Source organism: Podarcis raffonei, chromosome 16 (genome assembly GCF_027172205.1).
Source record: "Podarcis raffonei isolate rPodRaf1 chromosome 16, rPodRaf1.pri, whole genome shotgun sequence".
NCBI lineage: Eukaryota > Metazoa > Chordata > Lepidosauria > Squamata > Lacertidae > Podarcis > Podarcis raffonei.
The window spans coordinates 4,399,293-4,426,313 of record NC_070617.1 but is presented as its reverse complement, the minus strand read 5'-3'; the positions used below and the strand labels follow the sequence as shown (position 1 = coordinate 4,426,313).

At 48.5% G+C, this 27,021-nt stretch overlaps 1 protein-coding gene across 1 annotated transcript in view; it reads left to right on the top strand.

Moving 5' to 3' along the window:
- Positions 1-27,021, top strand: part of LOC128404367 (unconventional myosin-Ie-like) — a 55,210-nt gene that overhangs the window by 23,981 nt on the left and 4,208 nt on the right. The window contains exons 6-25 of the mRNA XM_053369903.1: positions 631-720; positions 2,072-2,203; positions 3,242-3,376; positions 6,962-7,094; positions 7,453-7,649; positions 9,413-9,493; positions 10,010-10,096; positions 11,280-11,366; positions 12,240-12,407; positions 13,957-14,042; positions 14,381-14,462; positions 14,805-14,911; positions 16,852-16,950; positions 17,234-17,378; positions 18,890-19,004; positions 19,764-19,933; positions 20,540-20,685; positions 22,512-22,658; positions 25,245-25,402; positions 26,250-26,330. Of these exons, the coding sequence (XP_053225878.1) occupies positions 631-720; positions 2,072-2,203; positions 3,242-3,376; positions 6,962-7,094; positions 7,453-7,649; positions 9,413-9,493; positions 10,010-10,096; positions 11,280-11,366; positions 12,240-12,407; positions 13,957-14,042; positions 14,381-14,462; positions 14,805-14,911; positions 16,852-16,950; positions 17,234-17,378; positions 18,890-19,004; positions 19,764-19,933; positions 20,540-20,685; positions 22,512-22,658; positions 25,245-25,402; positions 26,250-26,330 (2,446 nt within the window). The remainder of the gene's footprint in view (positions 1-630; positions 721-2,071; positions 2,204-3,241; positions 3,377-6,961; positions 7,095-7,452; positions 7,650-9,412; positions 9,494-10,009; positions 10,097-11,279; positions 11,367-12,239; positions 12,408-13,956; positions 14,043-14,380; positions 14,463-14,804; positions 14,912-16,851; positions 16,951-17,233; positions 17,379-18,889; positions 19,005-19,763; positions 19,934-20,539; positions 20,686-22,511; positions 22,659-25,244; positions 25,403-26,249; positions 26,331-27,021) is intronic.

Genomic DNA, 27,021 nt, shown 5'->3' with positions numbered 1-27,021 from the left:
AGGAGTCACGAAGTCCAGGGTCCGAGGGTCAGGAAGCAGGGAGTCACGAAGTCAGGGTCCGAGGGTCAGGAAGCAGGGAGTCACGAAGTCCAGGGTCCGGGGGTCAGGAAGCAGGGAGTCACGAAGTCCAGGGTCCGAGGGTCAGGAAGCAAGGAGTCACGAAGTCCAGGGTCCGAGGGTCGAGAAGCAAGGAGTCAAGAAGCCGAGGTCCGAGGGTCAGGAAGCAAGAAGCCAAACACAGCAAGGTGGGAAACCAGTTGCTGTGGCAAAGAGCTGAAGGGAAATGCTGACTTTATATCCCTTCCTGCCTCTTGCCACCAGGTGCAGCGAGTTACCAATTGGCCTCACCTGTGTGGCCACACCTTGCCTCTCCAGAACAAACTTAGGAAGGCCCCAGTCCTGCGAAGCCCTACTGGTCACAGGGCCTGGCTCCTGCACGCACTCCTGACATGGATGCTTTAGTTGAGATTCCTGCATTTCAGTGGGTTGGACTAGATGTCTCTTAGGGTCCCTTCCAAGTCTATGGTTTTGTGATGTTAATTGAGAGGGGCTCTTGCGTGCCTCAGGCAATTGTAAGCAAAGGAGCTGTACCAGATTTAACGTCACCCCCCAACCCCATTTTCACCTCAGCACGTGAAGGAAATCATCCTGAAATCCAACCCTCTCCTGGAGGCATTCGGGAACGCCAAGACGGTTCGGAACAACAACTCGAGCCGATTTGTAAGTGTCTGCGAAGCCGAGACGGGAGATCTGTTTGTGACACGTGGGCTCTCACTGGGAGGTTTGGCTTTCCTGGCCGCTGACACCGACTCCATGAGGCCTAGAAACTCAGCAGTGTCGTTTCAAAAGCGGAAACGCAAAAGCAAAACACAAATGGGCATTCTGGGGAAGATGAATTTTTAGGCCCCCAGTAAGATTAGAAGGTATTGTGGTTCTGTCCTGTCTTATTTCTGTGACGTATATACACAAAGTATCAAATGTGGTGACAGTAATAATAATGCAACAAAACAACAACACCACAAACTGGTTTATAAGTATAAAACCAAATTTATTAGAATAATAACTAGAATAGAGATCATTCAAGCAACAAACATACTAAGGTGCCATGTGCAAAACAAAGCCTGGATATACTGTAAACATAGAGTGGATAAATGTACAACTGTATCTTAACAAGTTACATGTGCAATAAACGTTATACAGCCTGGATAAATGAACCGTTCAACAAGTAGTCCACTTGCTTTGTGTTTCCAACTCAAGACCCATTGAAGAACATCTCATCCAGTTCAGTCTTTGAAAAACAGCTTTGAAAAACTTGTTCATATTCTCCAGTGTGCTACCCTTGCCATTGTGGCGGCACGGGGTTGCCGTTCTGTGATTGGACTTGCGCTACTTGTTGAATGGTTGATTTATTTACTTCTTGCAGTGAGGGAACCGCCAGAAGGCCCTCGGAGCTGGACCTCAGTGTCCGGGCAGAATGATGGGGGTGGAGACGCTCCTTCAGGCATATTGAGAAGGTGCCCTAGTATTCTGTTTCAAATCCCCTACAAACTTCTAACTGGGGTTAAAATGATTCGAATGAACCCATTTCGACATGGCAGGAGTCACCAATGTGGTGCCGGTGGGTGTTTCCTGGGAGCCACAAAGCTCCCTTTGCTCCCTTCACAACACACACTCATTGCTCCCTTGGTTGGGAGGGGATGAGGCCGGATTCGTCTTGCGAAAATTTCACGGAATGGAAGGAGGAAGTGGGGGGAAGGGGCACTCTGTCCCGCTTTCTCTCTCCTCTCTATGGTCTTTCCGAGGTGAATTCTTTGACCCAGATCTTTTGGAACAGTGAAGGACAGGAGCATGCTGTCTCTCTGTGGGTGGGGGCTAAGTCAGGAGGGAAGACAAGCAATTGGGTTGGTGCCCACAGCCCTCGCTCAAATACCCCTTTGACTCAGAGGTCTAAAAAAAAGGTTGGTGACCTCTTGGCCAGATTTATTTTGTTTGCCGATGCAACAATGATTGGGGGTTGGGGGGACTCAGGAAGCATAATTCTAACGGCGTCCCCTTCCTGTTTGCCCCCCAGGGCAAGTATTTTGAGATCCAGTTCAGCCGGGGCGGGGAGCCCGACGGAGGAAAGATCTCCAACTTCCTGCTGGAGAAGTCTCGTGTCGTCAGCCAGAACCCAGGAGAAAGGAGCTTCCATATCTACTATCAGGTGATGCATCAGGCCCGAATTATCTTAGGGGAAGAGGCCAGAGGGTGTGTGTGTGTGTGTGTGTTTCGGTGTCCTTTGGAGCTAAAACTGGTATCCCCAAACATCAGGGGTGGCACTTGGTGGCCTCAATGGCATCCCCGAGCCACCCCCCTTGCCAGCTCTGCTTCGTGGCCTCAAGTGGTTTATCCTGGAAAACATAGCTGTCAACGTTTCCCTTTTTTTAAGGGAAATTCCCATATTCTGAATAGGATTCCTCGCAAGAAAATGGAAAAGTTATGCTGGAAAGGGGGAACAATGCCACTGTTCCACCTTACAATGTTGCTGGAGGTTTGCAGAGTTTTTTTGAACTCTTTTTCAATTTTATTTTTATTTATACTTTTCAGATACTGGTTTTTCAATCGTTTTGACATTTCGAAACTTGACTTCCTTCTGCGGTTCCTTAAGTTTATTTTTAATATCTTCTGCATATCCAAATTAACTTAATTTGTTCATTTATTCATCTACTTTAAATATATACTCTTATGAAACCGCAGGTTATTACAAGAATCCTGCCAGTGTTTACAATTTAGCTGTAAATATTCAATAAAGCATTTCCATTCTTTTATTAAAAAGTTTGCTATCTTGATCTCTTATTCTTCTGGTAAGTTTCGCCATTTCTGCATATTCCATAAGTTTTTGTATCCATTCTTTGTTTGCCGGCACTTCTTCCTCTTTCCATTTTTGGGCAAGTAACATTTTTGTTTCTGTAGTAGCATACATGAATAATCTTCTATACAGTTTAGGTGGTTCTGTCCCTACAATTCGCAAGAGAAAAGCTTCTGGTTTTTTTTAATGAACATTATTTTAAGCATCCTTTTCATTTCATTATGTATCATTTTTTGAACTCTTAAGACATTTGTGCTGTTCTACGTTGTAAGGTCGTTATAAAGGGTTTGCAGACTTGAGAGGTTTCTTGAGCTCTTAACACGTTTTGCATAGAAACAGTCTCATTTTGTTTATTAATTACCTCTTCCCTTTCCCTTCCCCTCCTCACTGCAGCTGCTGGAAGGAGCCAGCGCAGAGCAGCGGGAAAATTTGGGTATCACCACTCCAGATTATTACTACTACCTCAACCAGTCGGCAGCTTACAAAGTGGAAGACGTCAACGACCACCAGGAGTTTCAGGAGACGTTGGTATGAAACCAAGGCTTTTAAATCATCATCCTCATTTCATAAAATTTATAGACCCCTTGTTCATAAAGTGGGGTGGGGGGGAGCCCTTCAAAGCAGAAAATATTATCCGTTAAAAACAACTATTTAAAACATTCGAAAGATTATTTAAAGCTGCTCCAAATCAGATTAAAATACAAGTCAACATGGGTCTGGAGAGAGTTGCCTGAACAAAATTGTTTCTAGCCGGTGCCGAAAAGAGTTCACTGAAGGCCTGATTTCAAGTGTCAGGGAGTTCCATAGTGTGGATGCTGCCACACTAAACGATCGATTTCTTGCACATGGAATGGGTATCATGGGGCCAGTTCTATGCTTGCTGTGTTTGATGACCTGTGTGTTTTCTGAGGTCACTCAGCTAGAATCCAGGCGCTGAGCGCTCAAGAAACTGTGGTCAGTCTACTTAGAGGACAAGAATTTCAGGGGACCTAGACCCAGGGGCGGAGCAGGGTGGGGGCGGACTGCCCCAGGAGTCCTCTCTGAGGGGGGTGACATTCGGCTTGCTGCCCACCCGCGACTCCTGCCTACTGCGAGCCGTCGGTGGAAGGGGGGGTAGTTTTGCCACTTTTTGTCGCTTCGTTTTGACAGCTGCACGATCCTGGGCTGCTGGAGAAGTAATGCAGTACAGTGGTACCTCGGGTTAAGTACTTAATTCGTTCCGGAGGTCCGTTCTTAACCTGAAACTGTTCTTAACCTGAAGCACCACTTTAGCTAATGGGGCCTCCCGCTGCTGCTGCGCCGCCGGAGCACGATTTCTGTTCTCATCCTGAAGCAAAGTTCTTAACCCGAGGTACTATTTCTGGGTTAGCGGAATCTGTAACCTGAAGTGTATGTAACCTGAAGTGTATGTAACCCGAGGTACCACTGTAATATCCAAGGCAACACGATGACCAAATACAATGATACAATATGAATATACACTCTTTATATAATATGAAAGATATGAAATCACATAAACAGAAAACTTAGGGATCGCTGAAGATCACAAAATATGCACTCTTAATGGATTCTTTTGAAAACATAAAACCAAATAAACATAAGTCTTATGAAAGTCTGAAAGTCTTTGAAGACTATGCAAGTCTCTGAAAGAAGCAATGTATCAGATTCTTATCTGGTGAAAACAGGCTTTAAACCTTATTTTATGGCGTCCAACACTGCCAAAGTAGTTTGCAAATAGACATTGTGAACAGTGATTCCGGATGTTTTGTGGAATTCTTCTTCAGCACAGCAGAAGGATACAGAAATGCTTCATAAACTATAAAAGAATATTAACACAATGACCTGCATATGTATGGTAGCTACAATAAACTCAAAATATTATGAACTATACACATAAACTATAACGTCAAAATAATGTGAAATAAAACCAAAGGTACATACCCCATCTTTATGGTGACTGGAAAAGTATAAACAACAATTGCTATGGAGCAGTGGTCAAAAAGTTATGTAGTCACTGCTACTGACCAGATGTGAGCAAAGATAGAAAAAGCTGAGCCCAGGTGCAGCTCATAACAGGGAGATTGAGTTTAAAGGTACAGTGCAGTAACAGACAGAAAATAAAGAATCAAATGGAACAATTGAGATCCAATTCAGAATTTGCAACACAGGGGTGAAATTGTTTGGAGAAGTAATGAGGGCAGGCGGGGAACAGGAATGAGGCAGAGGACCCAAACTGCTAAAAAAAAAGTTCAACGACTTTGGCGAAGCCTCCCCTTCCTCCTGTCCATCCTTCCTCCTGGCAATGACAATGTGTAGATCACAGCCAGTCCTTTTATACTGTGAGTAGATCGCAGTCTCTTGGGAGTCCAACTAGATTTCAATGTGGGGGGGGGTGACAAGAAATATTTCGCACCGGGTACCACCTGACCCTAGACAGCATCTTATAAAGCAGAGACATCACCTTGCCAACAAAGGTCCATATAGTTCAAGCTATGGTTTTCCCAGTAGTGATGTATGGAAGTGAGAGCTGGACCATAAAGAAGGCTGATCGCCGAAGAATTGATGCTTTTGAATTCTGGTGCTGGAGGAGACTCTTGAGAGTCCCATGGACTGCAAGAAGATCCAACCTCTCCATTCTGAAGGAAATCAGCCCTGAGTGCTCCCTGGAAGGACAGATCCTGAAGCTTAGGCTCCAAGACTTTGGCCACCTCATGAGAAGAGAAGACTCCCTGGAAAAGACCCTGATGTTGGGGAAGATGGAGGGCACAAGGAGAAGGAGACGACAGAGGACGAGATGGTGGGACAGTGTTCTCGAAGCTACCAGCATGAGTTTGACCAAACTGTGGGAGGCAGTGGAAGACAGGAGTGCCTGGCGTGCTCTGGTCCAGGGGGTCACGAAGAGTCGGACACGACTAAACAACTAAACAACAACAAGAACAAAGATCGCAGTCTCTTGGGAGTCCAACTAGATTTCAAGGTGGGGGGGGCGGTGACAAGAAATTTTCTGCGCCGGGTACCACCTGACCTTGCTACGCCACTGCCTAGACCCCCCCCCCAACCAGCATGTCTTCCGGGGTTACCCACTTTCCGGTTTGAAAGACGACTTCCTCACTCTCTCCTAATAATTGAGCTCAAAGGAGTTATCTGGTGGAGTTACCGGAACGCTGAGAAATTCAGGACCTCTTCCATTCACTGAGTCAGTTGCACTCTTCCAGCCTAACCAACCTCGCAGGGTTGTTGTGAAGATAAAATGGAGGCTGGTGGGGAGAAGAACTACATATAGACAGGGCCGGATTTAGGTTTGATGAGGCCCTTAGCTCCTGAAGATAATGGGGCCCTTTATATGTCCAGCTGTCCTTTGTCAACAACAAATTGTCACTGTTTTTTGTGTTGAACATATGCTATGTGGTCATTTATGGACCTCATAGGTATCTCAAGCCATTTGCACGTGTTGCCATGCAACCAGTCCATTCAGAATGTAGGCACCCTATATATTGTTGTTGTTGTTTAGTCGTGTCTGACTCTTCATCTATATATAGAAAGGAGCAAACCAGTGATATTTGAGGGAGCAGGCTAGCAGGCGGGGCCCATGACTTACATCACAGGAGCCTACACAACACAAAACACGGTTGCTGTATGTAGGTTTTATTTTATTTGTTTTTTATCTTATATTTTGGAAATGTACATCCAGGGGTTTTTTTTCCCTTTAATTTTTTTGGGGGGCCCCAAGTGAGCGGAGCCCTAAGTTATAGTTTGTTTAGCTTATACGTGAATCTGGCACTGCATATAGTACACTAAGCTCCTTGAAGGAAATGCAGGGTGCAATTTTCCAAAGCAGTAAAATTAATGAAAATACAACCAAGAGAATATTTTTTCCTCAAGGGGGGAGAAACAGTTGCATGTGTATCCCGTGAAGGAACGGGAATTGGCACATGACCAGAGACACGTAGCCCAGAATTTTGACAAGTCATCTGGTCCCCGTTTTTCTTCTTTAGAGGTTCCCCTTTGGTATGGACTCCTTTTCACAGAATTGCAGAGTCGGAAGGGGACCCTAAATGCCATCTAGCCCAACCCCACTGCAATGGCATCTCTTTCTCTCCCTCCCGTCTCCAGACAGCCATGGATGTGGTGGGCCTCTCGGGGGAAGAGCAAGCCTTGGTGCTCCAGATCGTGGCCGGGATCCTGCACCTGGGCAACATCACTTTCCGGGAGTCGGGCAATTACGCCATGGTGGAGAGCGAGGACTGTGAGTTGCGGGGCTGGCAGCTGAGGGGTTTCAGCGGCAGCTGGTTCCCCTTGGGACCGGTAGGGTGGAAGGCAAGGGAGTCCAACACTAGGGGGCGCTGGTTTCAACACTTGTGACTTCCTCAGGAAAAGAAACCAACAACTGTCGTTTGTTAAGAGTGCTTTCCCCCTCACAGAGCTACAATTCCCAGATTTCCCTGAGGGGAACGAGCAGACCCAGCACCCTTAGCAAACTACAGTTCCCAGGGTTCTTCGTGGGGGAGCCGCGACTGTCTAAAGCAGGGTGGCAGTGCTCTAAATGTGTGCCGCAAATCTGGCCTGAAAACAACCGTGGCAGCCAAGTCCCCTCTCTCCCCCAGTCCTGGCTTTCCCATCGTACCTCTTGGCCATCGACCAGCAACGCCTCAAGGAGAAGCTGACCAGCCGGAAGATGGACAGCAAGTGGGGTGGGCAGCAGGAGGTGATTGACGTGACGCTGAACGTGGAACAGGCCAGCTTCACCCGGGACGCCCTCTCCAAGGCCCTCTACGCCCGCCTCTTCGACTTCCTGGTGGACGTGAGTTTCAGGGCTGGGCACCCAACAGGGCGTGGAGGTGGGTGGACGGACATTTTGAGAATGGCCTGTTCCAAAGACCCACTCAGGTGACCGCAATTGTCACCTGGGTCTCCAATCTATGGCGATTTGACTTCTGTCCAAACATGCGGTAAAACATATGTTCAAAAAATACAGTAAAGCTTTGCTATCTATGCTAGCATTTGATTGACGTTGGAGTGAGACTGAGCTGAGAAATAAGACTAAGAGCACATACAGTGGTGCCTCTAGATGTGAACGGGATCCGTTCCGGAGCCCCATTTGCATCCTGAAGCAAACGCAACCCGCGTCTGCGCATGTCGTGATTTGCCGCTTCCGCACATGCGCATGACATCATTTTGACCATCTGCGCATGCGCGAGCGGCGAAACCCGGAAGTAACGTGCTCCGTTACTTCCGGGTCGCCGCAGCTTGCAATCCGAAAATACTTATCCCGAAGCTACTTCAACCCGAGGTATGACTGTATTGATATAGGAATGTATTAGATAATATGTAAAGAAATATATAATAATGAGAGTACATTCATTTGTAAAAAAAAGGGATATACAACGGGAAAGACAGGAAGTCTAGTGTGTTGGTATATATATGATTTTTTGGGGGGGGAATTTGTTTTTGTTTTTTCTCTTCTTTTTGTTTCATTTTCTTTCTCGGTATATAAAAATTGTATATAATTTTTGTATACATGTTGGAAATTATATTATAGTAAGCCCTGTAATGTAATATGACAATGTTTACTGATGTAATATAACAATGTTAACAAATAAATAAAATTCAAATTTAAAAAAAAATGTGGTAAGACCTGAGTGTCTGCATCTTTTAAAACCATCTTGTGTGGCTTTAAAAGAAGATTGGACACGATTCACAGCGGCTAAGGCTGCCGGGGACCACTAGCCGCAAAGGCTGTGTTTTGCTCTGTTGACAGAGGCAGGATTCCTCCTAATAATACCAGTTGCTGAGAATCTGCTTTGGCTCTCGGGTCCTGCTTACGATTTTCCCTTTGGGGGGGCATCTGGTTAGCCATTGTGAGAGCAAAATGCAGGGCTGGATGGGCCCACTCTGGGCCTGATCCAGCCAGTTCGTCTTATGTTCTTAGTCTACAGCTTCTGTTTTTGAACGCTTCCTTTTTCAAGTCCTCCCTGCAAGTAGAAAACAAACATGGCAAGGTATTAGAAGGATTCATCCTGATACATGAGATTTCTACATGCAGGGAGTTTTAAAATTATTATTATTATTCATTCAAAAAAATGGACACCTCTTGCCTGCCAGGTGAGGTGTTGCCACAAACTGTGCTGCCTCGTTTGGCTAAACGTTCAGACCAGTACAGCTTGGTGCCGGGTGCAAAATGTCGTCCTGGTCTCCCAGACCCTAGCCTGGCACTCTTAACCACTGCACCACACTGAGTGTGATGTAGCCTTTCACACAGACACACCATCAGCACCATCAAACTTTACCTCTGGCTGCAATATCCAGCCACTTGCAATATTATTATTTTTTTTAAAAAGAGAAGATCCCAATTTTCCAACTCCTGAATGGTTGGATCGTAGGTGATGCCTGAAAACGGAGCCATGTTTGTGCAAAACACAGCTCTCTGCAGGTCGCTGTTGCTGCAAGCAGAGGACCCCTGCATTATAAGTTATTTAGATTTGATTGTGAAAACTTGGCTTATTTCATGAGATCTGCCCTCCTTCTCCCTCTTCCCTTCTGTCTGCTGCTCTTATTTGCTCTCAGGCTGTCAACAAGGCCATACAGAAAGACCGCCAGGAATACAGCATTGGGGTTCTCGATATCTACGGCTTTGAGATCTTCCAGGTAATATAAAAAAAGGAAGTAGCAGATTCCCCTGAAACGTGGGCACACCCCTTCTCCCCTAATAATAATAATAATAATAATAATAATAATAATAATAATAAATTTATTTTTTGTACCCCGCCCATCTGGCTGCGTTTCCCCAGCCACTCTGGGCGGCTTCCAACAAAGATTAAAAATACATTAGAATGCTATGCACCCACAATTAATTTCAGTGGTTTCTGCTTGAGAAACTGCTCTGCCTTCCTGGCTGCCCATTTCCCCCCAGAAAAGGAACCAGCAAATATAATAACTAAATAATATATATGCATATTGGTGCACATTTTTTCTACAAGCTGGAGGCAGGCGCAGAGACCCAGGGATTGTTCCAACTGAGTCTCGTTGGTGGAGGGTTGAGAAGCTGAGGTCAGGGCAGCGATGCCCAACATGTCTGTCCCCCCCCCCAACCCAAATCTCTGACTTCTCCTCCTGCGACTCTTGAGTTCTTCCTGACAGCCCCTTCTTTCTTCCTCACTGCAGAAAAATGGATTCGAACAGTTTTGCATCAACTTTGTGAATGAGAAGCTGCAGCAGATTTTCATTGAGCTGACACTGAAGGCCGAACAGGTGAGAGAGAGCAGCGGTTGTGTTTTCCGAGCCACTTGGTTATCATTTGGTGTAGGAAGTGAAACGGACAAGAGATCTCCTTAATTGATTGGATCACACCCCCTTAAATAGATTGTGGGTTCTTTTGAGTGGGTCCTGTGGCTCGTTTTTCAATGGTACGCAGGATGAGACCCTCCCTGCCCACAGACTGTCTCGCCAGAGTGACACATGCTCTGGTTATCTCTCGCTTGAACTACTGCAATTCGCTCTACGTGGGGCTACCTTTGAAGGTGATCCGGAAACTAAAACTAATCCAGAATGCGGCAGCTAGACTGGTGACTGGGGGCGGCCGCCGAGACCATATAACACCAGTTTTGAAATACCTACATTGGCTCCCAGTACGTTTCCGAGTACAATTCAAAGTGTTGGTGCTGACCTTGAAAGCCCTAAACGGCCTTGGTCCAGTATACCTGAAGGAGCATTTCCACCTCCATCATTTTGCCCAGACACTGAGGTCCAGCTCCGAGGGCCTTCTGGCGGTTCCCTCACTGTGAAAAGTGAGTTTACGGGGAACCAGGCAGAGGGCCTTCTCAGTGGTGGCACCTGCCTTGTGGAACGCCCTCCCACCAGATGTCAAAGAGAAAAATAACTACCAAACTTTTAGAAGACATCTGAAGGCAGCCCTGTTTAGGGAAGCTTTTAATGTTTAATAGGTTCTTGTATTATACTGTTTTGTTGGAAGCTGCCCAGAGTGGCTGGGGAAACCCAGCCAGGTGGGCGGGGTATAAATAATAAATTGTTATGATGATGATGATGATGATGATGATGATGATGATGTTGCCTAGCGGCTCATTTCCAGATGACTGTTATATGCCCTACAAGGAATGTCCACATTATGGCGAGCATTGACAGATGTTGTCGGCCTCCACCTCCCATCAGTCCCAGCCAGTGTGGGGATGATGGGAGTTGTAGTTTGGCAGCATCTGGAGGGCCATCCCTACTGTAGATTGCGCCTATTGGCCAGTGTCCGTGATGTCATTTGCACATGGTCCCAGGAGCAGTTTAGTGCTGATGGAAAGAGAGAGAGAGAGAGAGTGTGTGTGTCTGTTGTGCAAGTTTAGCCCGTTGTCCAGCTGCTCATTTGTTCTATCCCTTTCCCTGTTCCTCTTCTCCCCTCCCACAATCCCCCTCTTCCGACCCACAGGAGGAATACGTCCAGGAGGGCATCCGCTGGAACGCCATCGACTACTTCAACAACAAGGTCGTGTGCGACCTAATCGAGAACAAAGTGGTGAGTGGGAAAAATATCGGGACGATATTGGGATTGGGGGGGGGGGCAACTCCCATCTCTTGTGGGGACACGATTAGTGCCAGCACCATCCGTTAAGAGTTTGGGTGTAATCTTCGACACCTCCCTTTTCATGGAGGCGCAGATTGCAGCTATAACAAAGGCGGCATTTTTCCATTTCCGCCAAGCTAAGCAGTTGGCTCCTTACCTCTCTCGCCCTGACCTAGCCACTGTGATCCACGCAACGGTCACCTCCAGACTGGATTATTGTAACTCGCTCTACGTGGGGCTGCCCTTGAGACTGACCCAGAAACTCCAGCGGGTGCAGAATGCTGCAGCGAGACTCCTTACGGGGTCCTCGCCCTGGGATCACATTCATTCAGTGCTTTACCAACTGCACTGGCTCCCAGTGGAGTACAGGGTCAGGTTTAAGGTGCTTTAAAGCCCTATATGGCTTAGGACCCTCAAACCTACGAGACCACCTCTCCCAATATGTCCCACGGAGGACCTTACGGTCTTCAAGTAAAAACATCTTGGAGATCCCGGGCCACAGGGAGGTTAGGCTGGCCTCAACCAGAGCCAGGGCTTTTTGGGCCGTGGCTCCGATCTGGTGGAACGCTCTGTCCCAAGAGACTAGGGTCCTGCGGGACTTGACATCTTTCCACAGGGCCTGCAAGACGGAGCTGTTCTGCCAGGCCTTTGCCAAGGCACAGCCTGACCCCCTCCTTCTGTAATCCTCATAGCACTCTAGCCCGATGGTTGGCATTAATTTGATTCTGAATCCCCCAATTAATTCAGCTGCTAGCCTCCTCTTATTTATTTATTTTCTCTTTCCCTCCTCTTTCCACCCCCCCCCATTGCTGCGCCCACTCCCAGAATCCTCCGGGGCTGATGAGCATCCTGGACGACGTCTGCGCCACGATGCACGCCAAGGGCGAGGGGGCTGATCACACCCTCTTGCAGAAGCTCCAGACGGCCCTGGGAACCCACCCTCATTTCAACAGTTGGAACCAGGGCTTCGTCATCCACCATTATGCCGGGAAGGTCAGTGCCCCCCAAGGAGGGGAATCAATGGCTGGGTCTCCCCTCCTCCCTCATCCACGGAGCTGTGCACCTTTTTTGAATTGAAGTTGAATCCTGACAAGACAGAAGTACTGTTTTGAGGGGACAGGGGGGGCAGGTGTGGAGGACTCCCTGGTCCTGAATGGGGTATCTGTGCCCCTGAAGGATCAGGTGTGCAGCCTGGGAGTCGTTTTGGACTCACAGGTGTCCATGGAGGTGCAGGTCAATTCTGTGTCCAGGGCGGCTGTTTATCAGCTCCATCTGGTACGCAGGATGAGACCCTACCTGCCCACAGACTGTCTCGCCAGAGTGGTGCATGCTCTAGTTATCTCTTGCTTGGACTACTGCAATGCGCTCCACGTGGGGCTACCTTTGAAGGTGACCCGGAAACTACAACTAATCCAGAATGCGGCAGCTAGACTGGTGACTGGGAGCGGCTGCCAAGACCACATAACACCGGTCTTGAAAGACCTATACTGGCTCCCAGTGTGTTTCCGAGCACAATTCAAAGTGTTGGTGCTGACCTTTCAAGCCCTAAACGGCCTTGGGCCAGTAGACCTGAAGGAGCATCTCCACCCTCATTGTTCAGCCTGGACACAGGTCCAGCTCCAAGGGCCTTTTGGCGGTTCCCTCACAGCTTAGTCATGCTGGCCACATGACCTGGAAGCTGTACGCCAGCTCCCTTGGCGTAAAGCGAGATGAGCGAAGCAACCCCAGAGTCAGCCACAACTGGACCTAATGGTCCCTTTACCTTTACACCTGTGGGTAGCCTTTATAACACCACTAAAGGTAAAGGGACCCCTGACCATTAGGTCCACTCGTGGCCGACTCTGGAGTTGCGGCGCTCATCTCACTTTACTGGCTGAGGGAGCTGGCGTACAGCTTCCAGGTCATGTGTTCAGCATGACTAAGCCACTTCTGCCGAACCAGAGCAGCACACGGAAACCCTGTTTACCTTCCCGCTGGAACGGTTCCTATTTACCTACTTGCACTTTGAGGTGCTTTCGAACTGCTAGGTTGGCAGGAGCAGGGACCGAGCAACGGGAGCTCACCCTGTCGCAGCGATTTGAACCGCCGACCTTCTGATCGGCAAGCCCTAGGCTCTGTGGTTGAACCCACAGCGCCACCCGCGTCCCTTGACCCAGAGGTATACTGAATCACAAACTATTGCAGAAAATTTAAAGAAATAGAAAGGCAGGCCGTTGGTGGCTGTCACTGCCACTGACTCGGGCAACAAGCAGGGAGTCTCTCCCGGCCCTGTCTGCAGATGCTGTCAGGGGTTGAAACTGGGACCTTCTACATGCCAAGCAGCTTCACTAACCACTGAGTTTTGTCTGCCCTTCTGCTAAAAGTAAAGCAAGATCCTGGTCTTCATGGTTCTGAATAAATCAGGAGGATGGGAAGCTGCCACCTCCTGAGTCAGATCCTTGGTCCGTCCAGTTCAGTTCAGCATTGTGGAGGGCAGGGGACCCCCCACCCCAGGAACTGCAGAGTCCAGCAACCTGAGTCTCTTTCTTCCCGGGTGCCGCAGGTCTCATATGACGTGAACGGCTTCTGCGAACGGAACCGCGATGTGCTCTTTACGGACCTCATTGAGCTGATGCAGAGCAGTGAGATGTGAGTGGGGCAGGGTGGGGAGAAAGGTGTCCCTCGAAAGCAAACCTCCAGCCCCCTTGCAACAAAAATTCCTTCCTGGAACTCATCTCCGCCCTGCTAGCATGTCCCTTTAGGATGGCGTTTCACACCTGGAAGTTGCAGGTTTGAATCCCAGCTGAGTTAAATGTCTCCTGGGCGATCCTCAGTCTTCCCCATCTGTAAAATGGGAAGATTTAAGCGATGTCAGGAGACGGTGTTCGAAAGTGGTACAAAAACGAAGACCTTTCTTTGGGGCCATGTGAGCCATTTCCTACAAGGAAAATGATGGTCCTTAATGTTTTTTTTCTTGTTGTCCAAAGCCCATTCATCCGAGATCTCTTTCCTGAAAACCTCAACGCAGAGAAGAAAGGGCGTCCCACCACAGCTGGCAGCAAGATCAAGGTAGTGTGGTTTGGCAGCGTATGTGGAAACAAGGAAAGTGTGTGCATGTTTGTATATCCATAAGGGCCAGGATTCTCTGCTTTAAGAAATGCAGTTGTGCAGCAGCTGCTACATCAAACTGCAGCAGGAAAGAGAACAGAAAGGAAGCAAGCAAGCGTTGGCTCCACTTCCCCTGTCCTTAGGACCTGTCCCTGAGAAAATCATTTGCGAGCTTGCTTATTTTTTCCTCCCTCCTCCCCATCCCTTTTCCTTTTGTGATATGACTCCAAAAAAAAAAGGAATTAAACAGAGCAAAACATTTTCTTTTCTTTTCACCTCCTCTCCTCCTGGGAAAAATTAAAGAGACAAGCCAACGACCTGGTCGGCACGTTGATGAAATGCACGCCGCAATACATCAGATGCATCAAACCGAACGAGACCAAGAGACCCCGCGACTGGGAGGAGAGCAGGTGGGCAGCTGTGGGGCACATGGGGCCGATGGGGTGGGGTCTTCAAATCAGTTCTGGTTCTAGAGATGAAGAGGGGGAATGAGGGGAGACAGTACGGCCCCTCCAAAATGACACATGAAGAATAACCAGTGTAGCTGCAGGCAAGGATGGTTTTTAAAGGGGATTTAATTAAATTTGAGGAGTCTTGGATTCCAGGCAGTTCAGGGGTGATGATGGGACCTGTCGTTCACCAACAGCTGGAGAGCTGCTCCAGTTCCCAGTTCTCTGCTTAAACTGCCATAATAACAAGGACAGTGGTGTGATAAAAGGGATACTTAACCCCCCCTACACTAAGAAGTAATAATAATTTATTATTTCTACCCCGCCCATCTGGCTGGGTTTCCCCAGCCACTCTTGGCTGCTTATTATTATTAATAATAATAAAGTGATAAAACATCAAACATTAAAAACTTCCCTAAACAGGGCTGCCTTCAGATGTCTTCTAAAAGTCAGATAGTTATTTATTTCCTTGACATGTGCTGGGAGGGTGTTGCACAGGGTGGGTGCCACCACCGAGAAGGCCCTCTGCCTGGTTCCCTGTAACCTCACTTCTCGCAGGGAGGGAACCTCCAGAAGGCCCTCAGAGCTGGACCCCAGTGTCCGGGCTGAACGATGGGGGTGGAGATTTTCCTTCAGGCATATTGAGAAGGTGCCCTGGTATTCTGTTTCAAATCCCCTGCAAACTTCTAAATGGGGTTAAAATGAGTCGAATGAACCCATTTCGACATGGCAGGAGTCACCAATGTGGTGCCAGTGGGTGTTTCCTGGGAGCCACAAAGCTCCCTTTTCTCCCTACACAACACACACTCATTGCTCCCTTGGTTGGGAGGGGATGAGGCCGGATTTGTCTTGCGAAAATTTCACGGAATGGAAGGAGGAATTGGCGGGAAGGGGCGCTCTGTCCCACTTTCTCTCTCCTCTCTATGGTCTTTCCGAGGCAAATTCTTTGACCCAGATCTTTTGAAACAGAGAAGGACAGGAGCTCTCTGTGAGTGGGGGCTAAGTCAGTGGGGGAAGAGAAGCAATTGGGTGGGTGCCCACACCACTCTCTCATATACCCCTCTGTGCTCAGTTTGAGGAGGATGAGCTTATGCAATATAATAGCTTTTTTAAAAAACCTCCATGTCCAAGAGCACTATATCCCTGAATGTCACAGACAGTAGTGACGAAGGAGAGCTTCTTAATTCCCTGTTGCCCATGAAACAACATCCTGGACGAGACAGACCTTCACTCGGATCCAGCCAAGGGGCTTTTTGCCTCTTCTGCTGTTTCTCCCTTAAATTGGGAGGGGAACCCCACTTTCTTCTTTGTGACATAGCCCGATCAGTTGTAACGAACGGCTCAGTGGAACTTCTGTGCCCAGGCGCAGTCTATCTTTGAACAGCTGTTGCCAGAAGGTCAGGCAGTCTCTCCCCCCTCCCTATTCCCCCAACCTCCCATTTGATCCAAAAAACTAAGAGCCTCAAACATAGACGTCTACTCTGCCTCATCCGCAGTTTATACGAAAACACTCGGGTCCAGGTTAGGTGTGACCGACAGGGTCACTTATCCAAGGAAATCCAAACCTACCATAGTGTTAAACAAGGCTGCGTCCTTGCACCTACTTTATTCAACTTCTATATTAATTCCTTAGTAGGAAATATGGAGAAAGAAAATGCCCACCCTCCCTATATTGGCTGGTACACCCCTCCCGGTTCTCTTATATGCAGATTAAGCAGTTCTAATTTCCTTCTCCTATGTAGGCCTCAGAAAACTTCTAAGATCTCTCACTGTTTATTGTAATGCCGAACAATTAACAATTAACTATAGCAAATCCAAAGTTATGGTGTTCTCTATGGGAAGGGCAATAAGAGGCTGCTTCCGTTGTTCTTGTGGCCCTCAATTTCTGCTCCTTCCCCCAGGGTGAAGCACCAGGTGGAATATTTGGGCCTGCGGGAGAATATCCGGGTGCGCCGAGCCGGCTACGCCTACCGACGGGTCTTTCACAAGTTCCTCCATAGGTGAGGTTTGTGTGCTGTGCTGTGTCCTTTCTGGGGTTGCCAACTGACCAGAGGAAAAGCCCGTCCTACTCTGCTCCTGCGCCTTTTGACGGAAGCTCGGTCTTGTGGGCCATCAGGGAAAGCTTCCCCTATTGATGGGGACGAAGCCTTGGAATATGCAGAAGCAGCCGAGGGGAAGGAGGCGCCGGTCAGAAAGGGCCGGACCGTTCCCCAAACCTGTTTCCATCCTCCCCACTTTCACATGTACAAACCCCCGTAAGCACATTCTCTCTCTCCCTCCCAGGTACGCCATCCTGACCCCAGAGACTTGGCCATCGTGGCGTGGGGACGAGAAACAGGGCGTGGTGCACCTGATGAAATCTGTCAACATGGACCTGGACCAGTTTCAGCTGGGGCGGACGAAGGTCTTCATCAAAGCTCCAGAGTCGGTGAGGGCAGGAGGGAGGAGCAGAGGCTCCCACTGGGAAGTCAGGGAGGAAGATGGCTGTGCTCAAGTTCCTTCTTTCCTCCCTCTTCTTCCTTCCTCCCTTCCTTCTTTCATCCCTCCCTCTCCCTCACTCCTTTCCTTCCTTCCTTCCTTCCTTCCTTCCTTCCTTCCTTCCTTCCTTCCTTCTTTCCTCCCTCCCTCCTTTTCTTCTTTCCTTCCTTCCTTCCTTCCTTCTTTCCTCCCTCCCTCCCTCCCTCCCTCCCTCCTTTTCTTCCTTCCTTCCTTCCTTCCTTCCTTCCTCCCTCCCTCCCTCCCTCCCTCCCTTCTTTCGTCCCTCCCTCCCCGTCACTCCTTTCCTTCCTTCCTTCCTTCCTTCCTTCCTTCCTTCCTTCCTTCCTTCCTTCCTTCCTTCTTTCCTCCCTCCCTCCTTTTCTTCTTTCCTTCCTTCCTTCCTTCCTTCTTTCCTCCCTCCCTCCCTCCCTCCCTCCTTTTCTTCCTTCCTTCCTTCCTTCCTTCCTTCCTTCCTTCCTTCCTTCCTTCCTCCCTCCCTCCCTCCCTTCTTTCGTCCCTCCCTCCCCGTCACTCCTTTCCTTCCTTCCTTCCTTCCTTCCTTCCTTCCTTCTTTCCTCCCTCCCTCCCTCCCTCCCTCCCTCCTTTTCTTCCTTCCTTCCTTCCTTCCTTCCTTCCTTCCTTCCTCCCTCCCTCCCTCCCTCCCTTCTTTCGTCCCTCCCTCCCCGTCACTCCTTTCCTTCCTTCCTTCCTTCCTTCCTTCCTTCCTTCCTTCCTTCCTTCCTTCTTTCCTCCCTCCCTCCTTTTCTTCTTTCCTTCCTTCCTTCCTTCCTTCTTTCCTCCCTCCCTCCCTCCCTCCCTCCTTTTCTTTCTTCCTTCCTTCCTTCCTTCCTTCCTTCCTCCCTCCCTCCCTCCCTCCCTCCCTCCCTCCCTCCCTTCTTTCGTCCCTCCCTCCCCGTCACTCCTTTCCTTCCTTCCTTCCTTCCTTCCTTCCTTCCTTCCTTCCTTCCTTCCTTCTTTCCTCCCTCCCTCCCTCCCTCCCTCCTTTTCTTCTTTCCTTCCTTCCTTCCTTCCTTCCTTCCTTCCTTCCTTCCTTCCCTTTTCGTCCTTCCCTCCCTCCCTCATCTTTCAGCCTTAATGTAAGAGCAGCCTTGTCGCTTGATAAGGCCAAAGTCTAGCTACTCCAGCTCCCTGTTCTCCCAGTGGCAGACCAAACACCCCAGTGGGAAGCTGAGATGGGTCACAAGTTCCAGCTTCCAAACATTCTCCCGCCCTTAAGTCTGAAAAGTTAAATTGGTCCCTGCCTGTTCCAGGTTGGAGCTCATTTCATTTACATTTACATTTTTCCAGCTCTGCAATTCTGTGAAGGATCTCTATGGGAGGCAAGAAAATGGCAGCTCCTTCTGGAGCCTGCTGACTCCTTCCTGCCCCGGCAATGCCGCCCCGATTGATCTCCCTCTCTTCTCCCCTTCCCTCCTTCTCCTGCCCCCTCTCTTTCTCCAGCTTTTCCTCCTGGAGGAGATGCGCGAGCGCCGTTACGACGGCTACGCCCGCGTCATCCAACAGGCGTGGCGGAAACACGTGGCCGTCCGGAAGTACATTCAGATGAGAGAGGAAGGTGAGCTGTTGACTCAGCTGAGCTGGACTTTTGGGGGGTGGCAAATCCCTCATTGCTCCACAAACATCCCACCCTTGTGGCTGGGGCCAGTAACACCAGCACTTGAATTACGGAGGAGGGGGCAGAGAAGGCTTTTGTGACAGCACCGCTGACTATTATTTTAGCTCCGTTAGTAGAGCATGAGATTCGTTGATCTAAGGGTCCTGGGTTTGAGCCCCGTGTTGGGCAAAAGACTCCTGCATTCCAGGGGGTTGGACTAGATGACTCAAGTGGTCTCTTCCCACTCTACAGTTCCATGATTCTAGGGGGGCCCATATTTGTCCAAAATCAGATGGGGTGGCACAAAGGTTCGTAGCAATTTCTCTCCACAGTTTGAACGCTGGGTAGCGCAGTGCCCCAAAAGTGCGCCTAAGGTGAAATATACTCGGAGTCCTATTGTGATTTCATGCTCTCTATTGCAGCTTGTAAAACAGTGATTGAATTGCCCCCCAAACCTCAGGCTTTTATATACATTATTTACACAGTGAGTCCCGTCTGATTGGCGGATTCTGCTTGGAGCCTGATTGGTCTTTTCCTGCAGGCCAATCAGTTGTTGCATTCTAGGATCCTACTTGCCTATTGTTCTAGGATCCAAGCTTAGTACATAACAGCAGGGCTTAGCCGCTGGGTTGTGTGACTGCTGGAAAACTGTCTCTGAGCCCGCACAGAGTGCCTGGCAGCAGCTAGGCCTAGCTTCTTTCTCGCTTCTGTCTTGCAAAGCATCCAACATCGTTCTGAACAAGAAAGAGCGTCGCCGGAACAGCATCAACCGCAATTTCGTGGGCGACTACATCGGCTTGGAGACCCACCCTGAGCTGCGCCGCTTCGTGGGCCGGCGAGAGCGCGTGGATTTTGCTGACACGGTTGTCAAGTATGACCGGCGGTTCAAGGTGAGCCGGGACACTGCGAGAGTCCTTCTTTGTGGCCATCTTTCTGAATACATTTTCTGCAACATTTTACTGTTGTTAGACGCTCTGAGCCCAGCTTCGGCTGGGGAGGGTGGGATATAAATAAAAAAATATTATTATTATTATTATTATTATTATTATTATTATTATTATTGCCTCGTCTTTCTCTCTGAGTCCTGCCCTGTTGCCTGGGCTCTGCCTCCCCGTCGGAGGCAGTAGATGCTGTTGAATATTGTTGCAAGCATGTGCCTGAACCCACATGCGTGTCCAGCACTCATGCACACCCTGCAAAGAAGTTTGGGATCTTCTGCTAGAGTTATGATGTGCATCTGCTTATGAATATGTGTTCACCCTTTATCCTTACATCCGCAAGAGGTTCTTACACAAAGGAATGCAGAAAGCTTGCGAGAACAGGAGGGTTGGACTAGGTGGGCCACTGGTCGGATCCAGCCAGCCCTTCTTAATTTCTTACAGAACCTCCAGGCCCAGTGGCAGTCTATCTAAGTTCCAAAACTCTTTGGGACGTTCGGCTGATGTGAGAACCGGGCTAGATGTTCTTACGACCCCCTTTTCGTAATTTCCCTGCAGACAGTGAAGCGGGACCTGATCCTGACTCCCAAGTTCCTCTACCTGATCGGCCGCGAGAAGGTGAAGCAGGGCCCAGATAAAGGAGCCATCAGGGAGGTCCTGAAGAGGCAGATCGAGGTGGAGCGTGTCCAGTCGGTCTCCCTGAGGTGAGTGACAATGACAATGGGCTGTGGGGAGGTCAGGGAGTTGTGGGGAGGCTGGAGTATCAGAGCTCCTCCTTCTATACTGAACAGGGATGGCCCTCCAAGCATCTCTGCCTGGCCCTCAAAATCCTCCCCAGGTCGCTCTTTTTGCACCCCAGGGGTTCCAGCTGATGCTAGCCTTACTCAGAGTAGACCCACTGGAATGAATGGACACGTGGGCACGTTGATTGAGTGTGTTTCTGGCCACATTCACACCACATATCTAAAGAGCTGTGATGCGCCAACCAACAGTCGTGGCTTCCCCCAAAGGCTCCTTTAGTTTAAAGATGTAGTTTAAAGATAATAATAATAAATAATAACAGTTTAATAATAGTTTAAAGGTGATAGGTGGTGAGAATTGTTAGCATACACCCCACTATTCTCCTCACAGAACTACAATTCCCAGAGTGGTTCAACAACCAATCCCTCTTCCTGGGAGACTCCGGGAATCGTAGCTCCATGAGGCGCCCTTGACAAACGACAGCTCCCAGAATTCTTTGGGGGGGAGCCATGACGGTTTAAAGTGGCTCCGTCGTGCTTTAAATGTGATGACCCTGGCCTGAATGCACCCTTGATGTTGATAATATTCTTAAGGCTAATTTGTTTCCCACCGTTTCTTTTTTTAAAAAATATTTTTATTAGTAATTTCAACATAACATTTTATCAAAAAACATATCATCCTTAAATTCTCCCCCTATTTTTTCCCTCCCTTCTCCCCAAAATATAGCCCCCTCCCCTCCCCTCCTTGACTTCCTTCAGCTCCTCTCTCTGGTTTATCAACATGTTATTTTCTGCATGTTACAAAACTGTACATATCCTTAATTTATCTATCTAGAGGTTATCAATAAGAAGTTTGTGAGTGTTTATTCAAAACCTGCCAAGGAGTCCAATTCATTTTGTTGTTTCTTTAAATATGTTGTAAAGGGTTCCCACTCATCTTTAAAATCACAGTTATCCTTGTCATGTAGTTTGTGTGTCAGTTTTGCCAATTCTGGCTAGTTCCATCAATTTCTCTTGCCACAGTTCTTTGGTCTGGATTTCCTTGTTCTTCCATCCTTGTGCTATTAAGACTCTTGCTGCCGTTGTCGCATACATAAAGTTATTTTCATTTTCCTTGGCAGGTCTTTTCCTACAATCCCTAACAAAAATGCTTCAGGTTTTTTGACAAATGTTAATTGGAACATTTTCTTCAACTCATTATATATCATTTCCCCCCAAAATTTAATTTTACTACAGTCCCACCACATATGATAAAAGGTCCTTTCTTTTTCTTTACATTTCCAACACATATTTGAACTGGTTTCGTACATTCTTCCTAGCTGCACTGGTGTTATGTACCATCTATATATCATTTTCATATCATTTTCTTTGGACAAGGAGCAATCTGTAAATTTTGCTTCCCACCGTTTCTTAATGTTAATATTTAAAAATTAGTGTAACCCGCCGTGGGACATTATGGTGAAAGGCAGGTAAGAAACTGAAATAAGAATAATACAGTTCCAGGATTGGAGGCAATTTCCCATCAGTTGGTGGGAATCGCAAGTAGGGAGAGCGTTGCTGAGTTTGACCCCTGGGAGGGCAGAATTGCTCTTCTGATGTTATGATGGAACCTCCAGTCCAGTGGCAGTCTACCTCGATTCCTAGGTTCAGAGAGGTGTTTGGGACACTGTCAGAACAGGGTGCTGGACTAAATGGGTGTCTGGACCTGATCCAGCTGCAGCAGGCAAGGCTCTCCTTTGGCTTTTTAAAGTCCTTACTCTCTTTCTGTCTCCCATCTTCTCTCGCCCAAGCACCTTGCAGGACGACTTCATCATCATCCACGAGCCCCAATACGACAGCGTCCTGGAGTCGGTCTTCAAGACGGAACTGTTGAGCCTGCTCTACAAGCGCTACGAGGAAAGGACCCAGAAGCAGCTGCCAGTCAAGTTCAGCAACCAGTGAGTAGCCACGCTGCTCCCTTGAGAGTATTAGTTGATGATGATAATAATAATAATAATAATAATAATAATAATAATAAATGTATTTATATCCCGCCCTCCGCAGCCAAAGCTGGTCTCAGAGCGGCTAACAATAATAAAAGTAACATAGCATTCTAAAATCAATTCATTCTAAAACCATTCAAAATCAAATTAATGGCAACCATTGGGCTAGAGTTCTGTGAGGATTACCAAAGGAGGGGGTCAGACTGTGCCTTGACCAAAGGCCTGGTGGAACAGTTCCGTCTTGCAGGCTCTGCGGAAAGATGTCAAGTCCCGCAGGGCCCTAATCTCTTGGGACAGAGCGTTCCACTAAGTCGGGGCCACAGCCAAAAAGGCCCTGGCTCTGGTTGAGGACAGCCTAACCCCTCTGAGGCCTGAGACCTCCAAGATGTTTTTGTTTGAAGACCGTGAGGTCCTCCGTGGGACATACCAGGAGAGGCAGTCCCGTAGGTACGAGGGTCCTAGGCCGTATAGGGCTTTAAAGGTTAAAACCAGCACCTTGAACCAGTGGCGTAGCGTGGGGGGTGCAGGGGGGGCCGGCCGCACCGGGCGCAACATCTGGGGGTTAGGGTTAGGGGGTGCAAATCCACGCGTTAGGGGGCGCAAATTACTTGCCTTGCCCGGGTGCTGACAACCCACGCTACGCCACTGCCTTGAACCTGATCCTGTACTCCACCGGGAGCCAGTGCAGCTGGTATAGCACCGGGTGAATGTGATCTCGTAGCGAGGACCCCGTAAGAGTCTCGCCGTGGCATTCTGCACCCGCTGGAGTTTCTGGGTCAGTCTCAAGGGCAGCCCCACGTAGAGCGAGTTACAATAATCCAGTCTGGAGGTGACCGTCGTGTGGATCACAGTGGCCAGATCAGGGCGAGAGAGGTAAGGAGCCAACTGCTTAGCTTGGCGGAAATGGAAAAATGCCGCCTTTGTTATAGCTGCAATCTGCGCCTCCATGGAAAGGGAGGTGTCGAAGATTACACCCAAACTGATGGTCCTGTGGGTTCGGACAAGGTGGGGCCACGTCGCCCAAGTCCCTGCTTCCAGTGGGGAGCCTCCGGGAATGAAGGCATGGCGGTGAGAGAGAGCCCTCTCCTGTGGGTTTTGCTTATGGGGCTCTAAGATAGACTGTGCCTGGATGTGGAGGCTTCTGTGGAACTATGACAACCCACCAATGAACACCCGCAACCGCTTTTTGGGGTGATGCAGAAAGGTGTGGGGGGTGCCTACCTTTAACTCCTTGGAGGGAGAGTGGTTGGATTAAAATACAAATATTCTATTTGATCCAGGAGAGGGATTGTTCGAAATAAGCCCTGCAAATGGAATATGGGCTATTGTTGCAACCATGACTGATTGTATTCTTAGCCTGTGGTCTATGGTGATCCTAAGCACAAGTTCGCCCCGAGAAGTAAATTCCATTGCAGTCAGACTTTCATATAAAATGATTAAGGAACAACAGGCTGTAAGTCAGTTCCGTTAATGTTTTATTCAATACAGTGGTACCTCGGGTTAAGTACTTAATTCGTTCTGGAGGTCCGTTCTTAACCTGAAACTGTTCTTAACCTGAAGCACCACTCTAGCTAATGGGGCCTCCTGCTGCCGCCGCGCCACCGGAGCACAGTTTCTGTTCTCATCCTGAAGCAAAGTTCTTAACCCGAGGTACTATTTCTGGGTTAGTGGAGTCTGTAACCTGAAGCGTATGTAACCCGAGGTACCACTGTATTTGTATTATTGAAATTGTAGCTTTTGATGGTATATTGTAAACCACTTTGAGGATTTTGGTTTTTTAAAAAAATAAATGCAGTATGTGTGTATGTATATGTATATGTATATGTATGTGTATGTGTGTACACACACACACACACACACACACACACACACACACACACAGTATTTTCCATGTATAAGACTAGGGTTTCTTTTACCAAAAAAATAGGTTTAAAATTGGGGCTCATCTTATACACGGGTAGTGCTGAGGGGTGTCTTCTTAATTTGGAGTCCCCCAAAATAGGGGGTGTCTTATACATGGGAGTGTCTTATACAGTGGTACCTCAGGTTACAGATGCTTCAGGTTACAAACTCCGCTAACCCACAATGACCTCGGGTTAAGAACTTTGCTTCAGGATGAGAACAGAAATCGTGCTCTGGCAGCGCGGCAGCAGCAGGAGGCCCCGTTAGCTAAAGTGGTGGTTCAGGTTAAGAACAGTTTCTGGTTAAGAACGGACCTCCGGAACGAATTAAGTACTTAACCCGAGGTACCACTGTACATGGAAAAATATGATATGTTGTAATAAACAAGCAAACTCAGGTTTTATTTATTTTACATTTTTAATCCCACCCTTTCTCCGAAGGAATTCAGGGTGACGCGTGCGGTTCATGCAAAACCACCCCCCATGTTATTCCCCCCCCATGTTATCCTCAAAGCAACCCTGTGAGGTAGGTTAGGAAGAAATATAGCGGGTGCTCCGAGGTCACCCAGTGACTGCTATCTTTTAATATATATCGTTTTCTCATCTCTCCCTCTCTCTATTTTTCTCTCCGCTGCCCCAGGCTGGAGTTCAAGGTAAAGAAAGACGGTTGGGGTCCCTGGGGGGCCGCCGGATCCCGCCAGATCCAGTTCCAGATCTGCCAGGGGGACTTGACTCTCCTGCGCAACAACGGCAAAGTGCTGGTGGTCAGCATCGGGCCCGGCTTGCCCCGCAACGCCCGTGAGTCTGGGGACATTTTGCGGGGGGGGGGGTGACGGTTATTGTTCCCAAGAGGCGAGGACCTGCGGAGGGGAGGGAATAGCCCTAGACTCTGATCAAGATATTGCTTAACGGATCTAAGTCAACAAAACAGTTCTTTAATTATTTTATTTATGTCCTTTAAATTCCCGCAGAGAACCCCAAAATACATTCTGAAAGCCTACACCCCTCCCCACACACAATTTATAGCAGTGTGCCTTTGCAAAACACACACTTATTAAGTGACCCACCAGAAACCTTTGGAACTGGTATTTCAAATTCGTGATTTCAACCCTCTATCTCCCATTTTGCGTTGACGATATCAGGATGTAATGACTGCCGGCTGAAGGTCTTTGGGGGTGTGGATTGCCCTCCGACAGTGCCGGATTTACGTGTAAGCTAAACAAGCTATATCTTAGGGCCCCACTCTCTTGGGGGCCCCCCCCAAAAAAAAATAAAGGAAAAACTGGGTGTACATTTCCAATATAAGATAAATAAATATAAGATAAATAAAACCTACATACAGCAACAGTGTTTTGTGCAGTGTATGGACCTATTAGGTCCATAAATTACCATATAGCATATATTCAACGCAGAAAACAGTGACAATTTGTTGTTGACAAAGGACAGCTGGACATATAAAGGGCCCCATTACCTTCAGTAGCTTAAGGACTCATCAAACCTAAATCCGGCCCTGACCTCCAATGAGCTTTTGAGTCAGACAGCACTGAGGCCACCTTTAAGGGCTGCTGCCCCATGCTGGGTGGGTTCCCAGGGGATCGGGGCCACCTCCCCTCTGAGAGCTGACGGTGGGACCCCCTGATTTCAGGACCTACCCGGAAAGACACCAGGAAAAGTCGGAGCCTGGGCAGGGGAACCTCATCTGGCTGGAATGCCCCGAACACAACAGGTAAAAAATGTTTTCTTCCGGGTGGGGGGGTCTTGTCTAAGATGGGGGTGTAGAGGCAGGATTGGAGGAATTCAATTTCCCCCCCACATAGGCATCCAAGAACATGCGAAGCTACCGGCGATAGGGGGTTGGGCTGGATGACCTTTTAAGATCCCATTCTCTATCCTTGCACAAGGTTCATCCTGCCCTGTTTTGTCTCCTCTTCCGGGGATCAGGCCAGGTGGGGAGGGGGATTCTCCCAGAGTCCCACTTGTGGCCTCTTCCCAGCCTTGGCGTGCTGGATGTCCTGGGTTCGAATTCAGACATCTCCAGATTTTAAGAAGCCCAGGTTAGGAGAGCTGCCTGGATCCCAGAAGGGTTTCTCTCTTCCTGACAACCTCAGGAGAAGACACCTTTATTGCAGGTCAAGTTAGGACAGCCCAGATCAACCAGGCGCTCCCTCCAGATTGGATTAAACTACGGCTTCCATCACCGTCTCTGACCATTGGTCCTGCTGGCTGCCGAGAGCCCCACCAGCATCTGAAGGGCAGCTGTTTGGGGAAGGCTGTGTTACATTTCTGAGCACAATTCAAAGTGTTGGTGCTGACCTTGAAAGCCCTAAACGGCCTCGGTCCAGTATACCTGAAGGAGCGTCTCCACCCCCATCGTCCAGCACTGAGGGCCTTCTGGCGGTTCCCTCACTGCGAGAAGC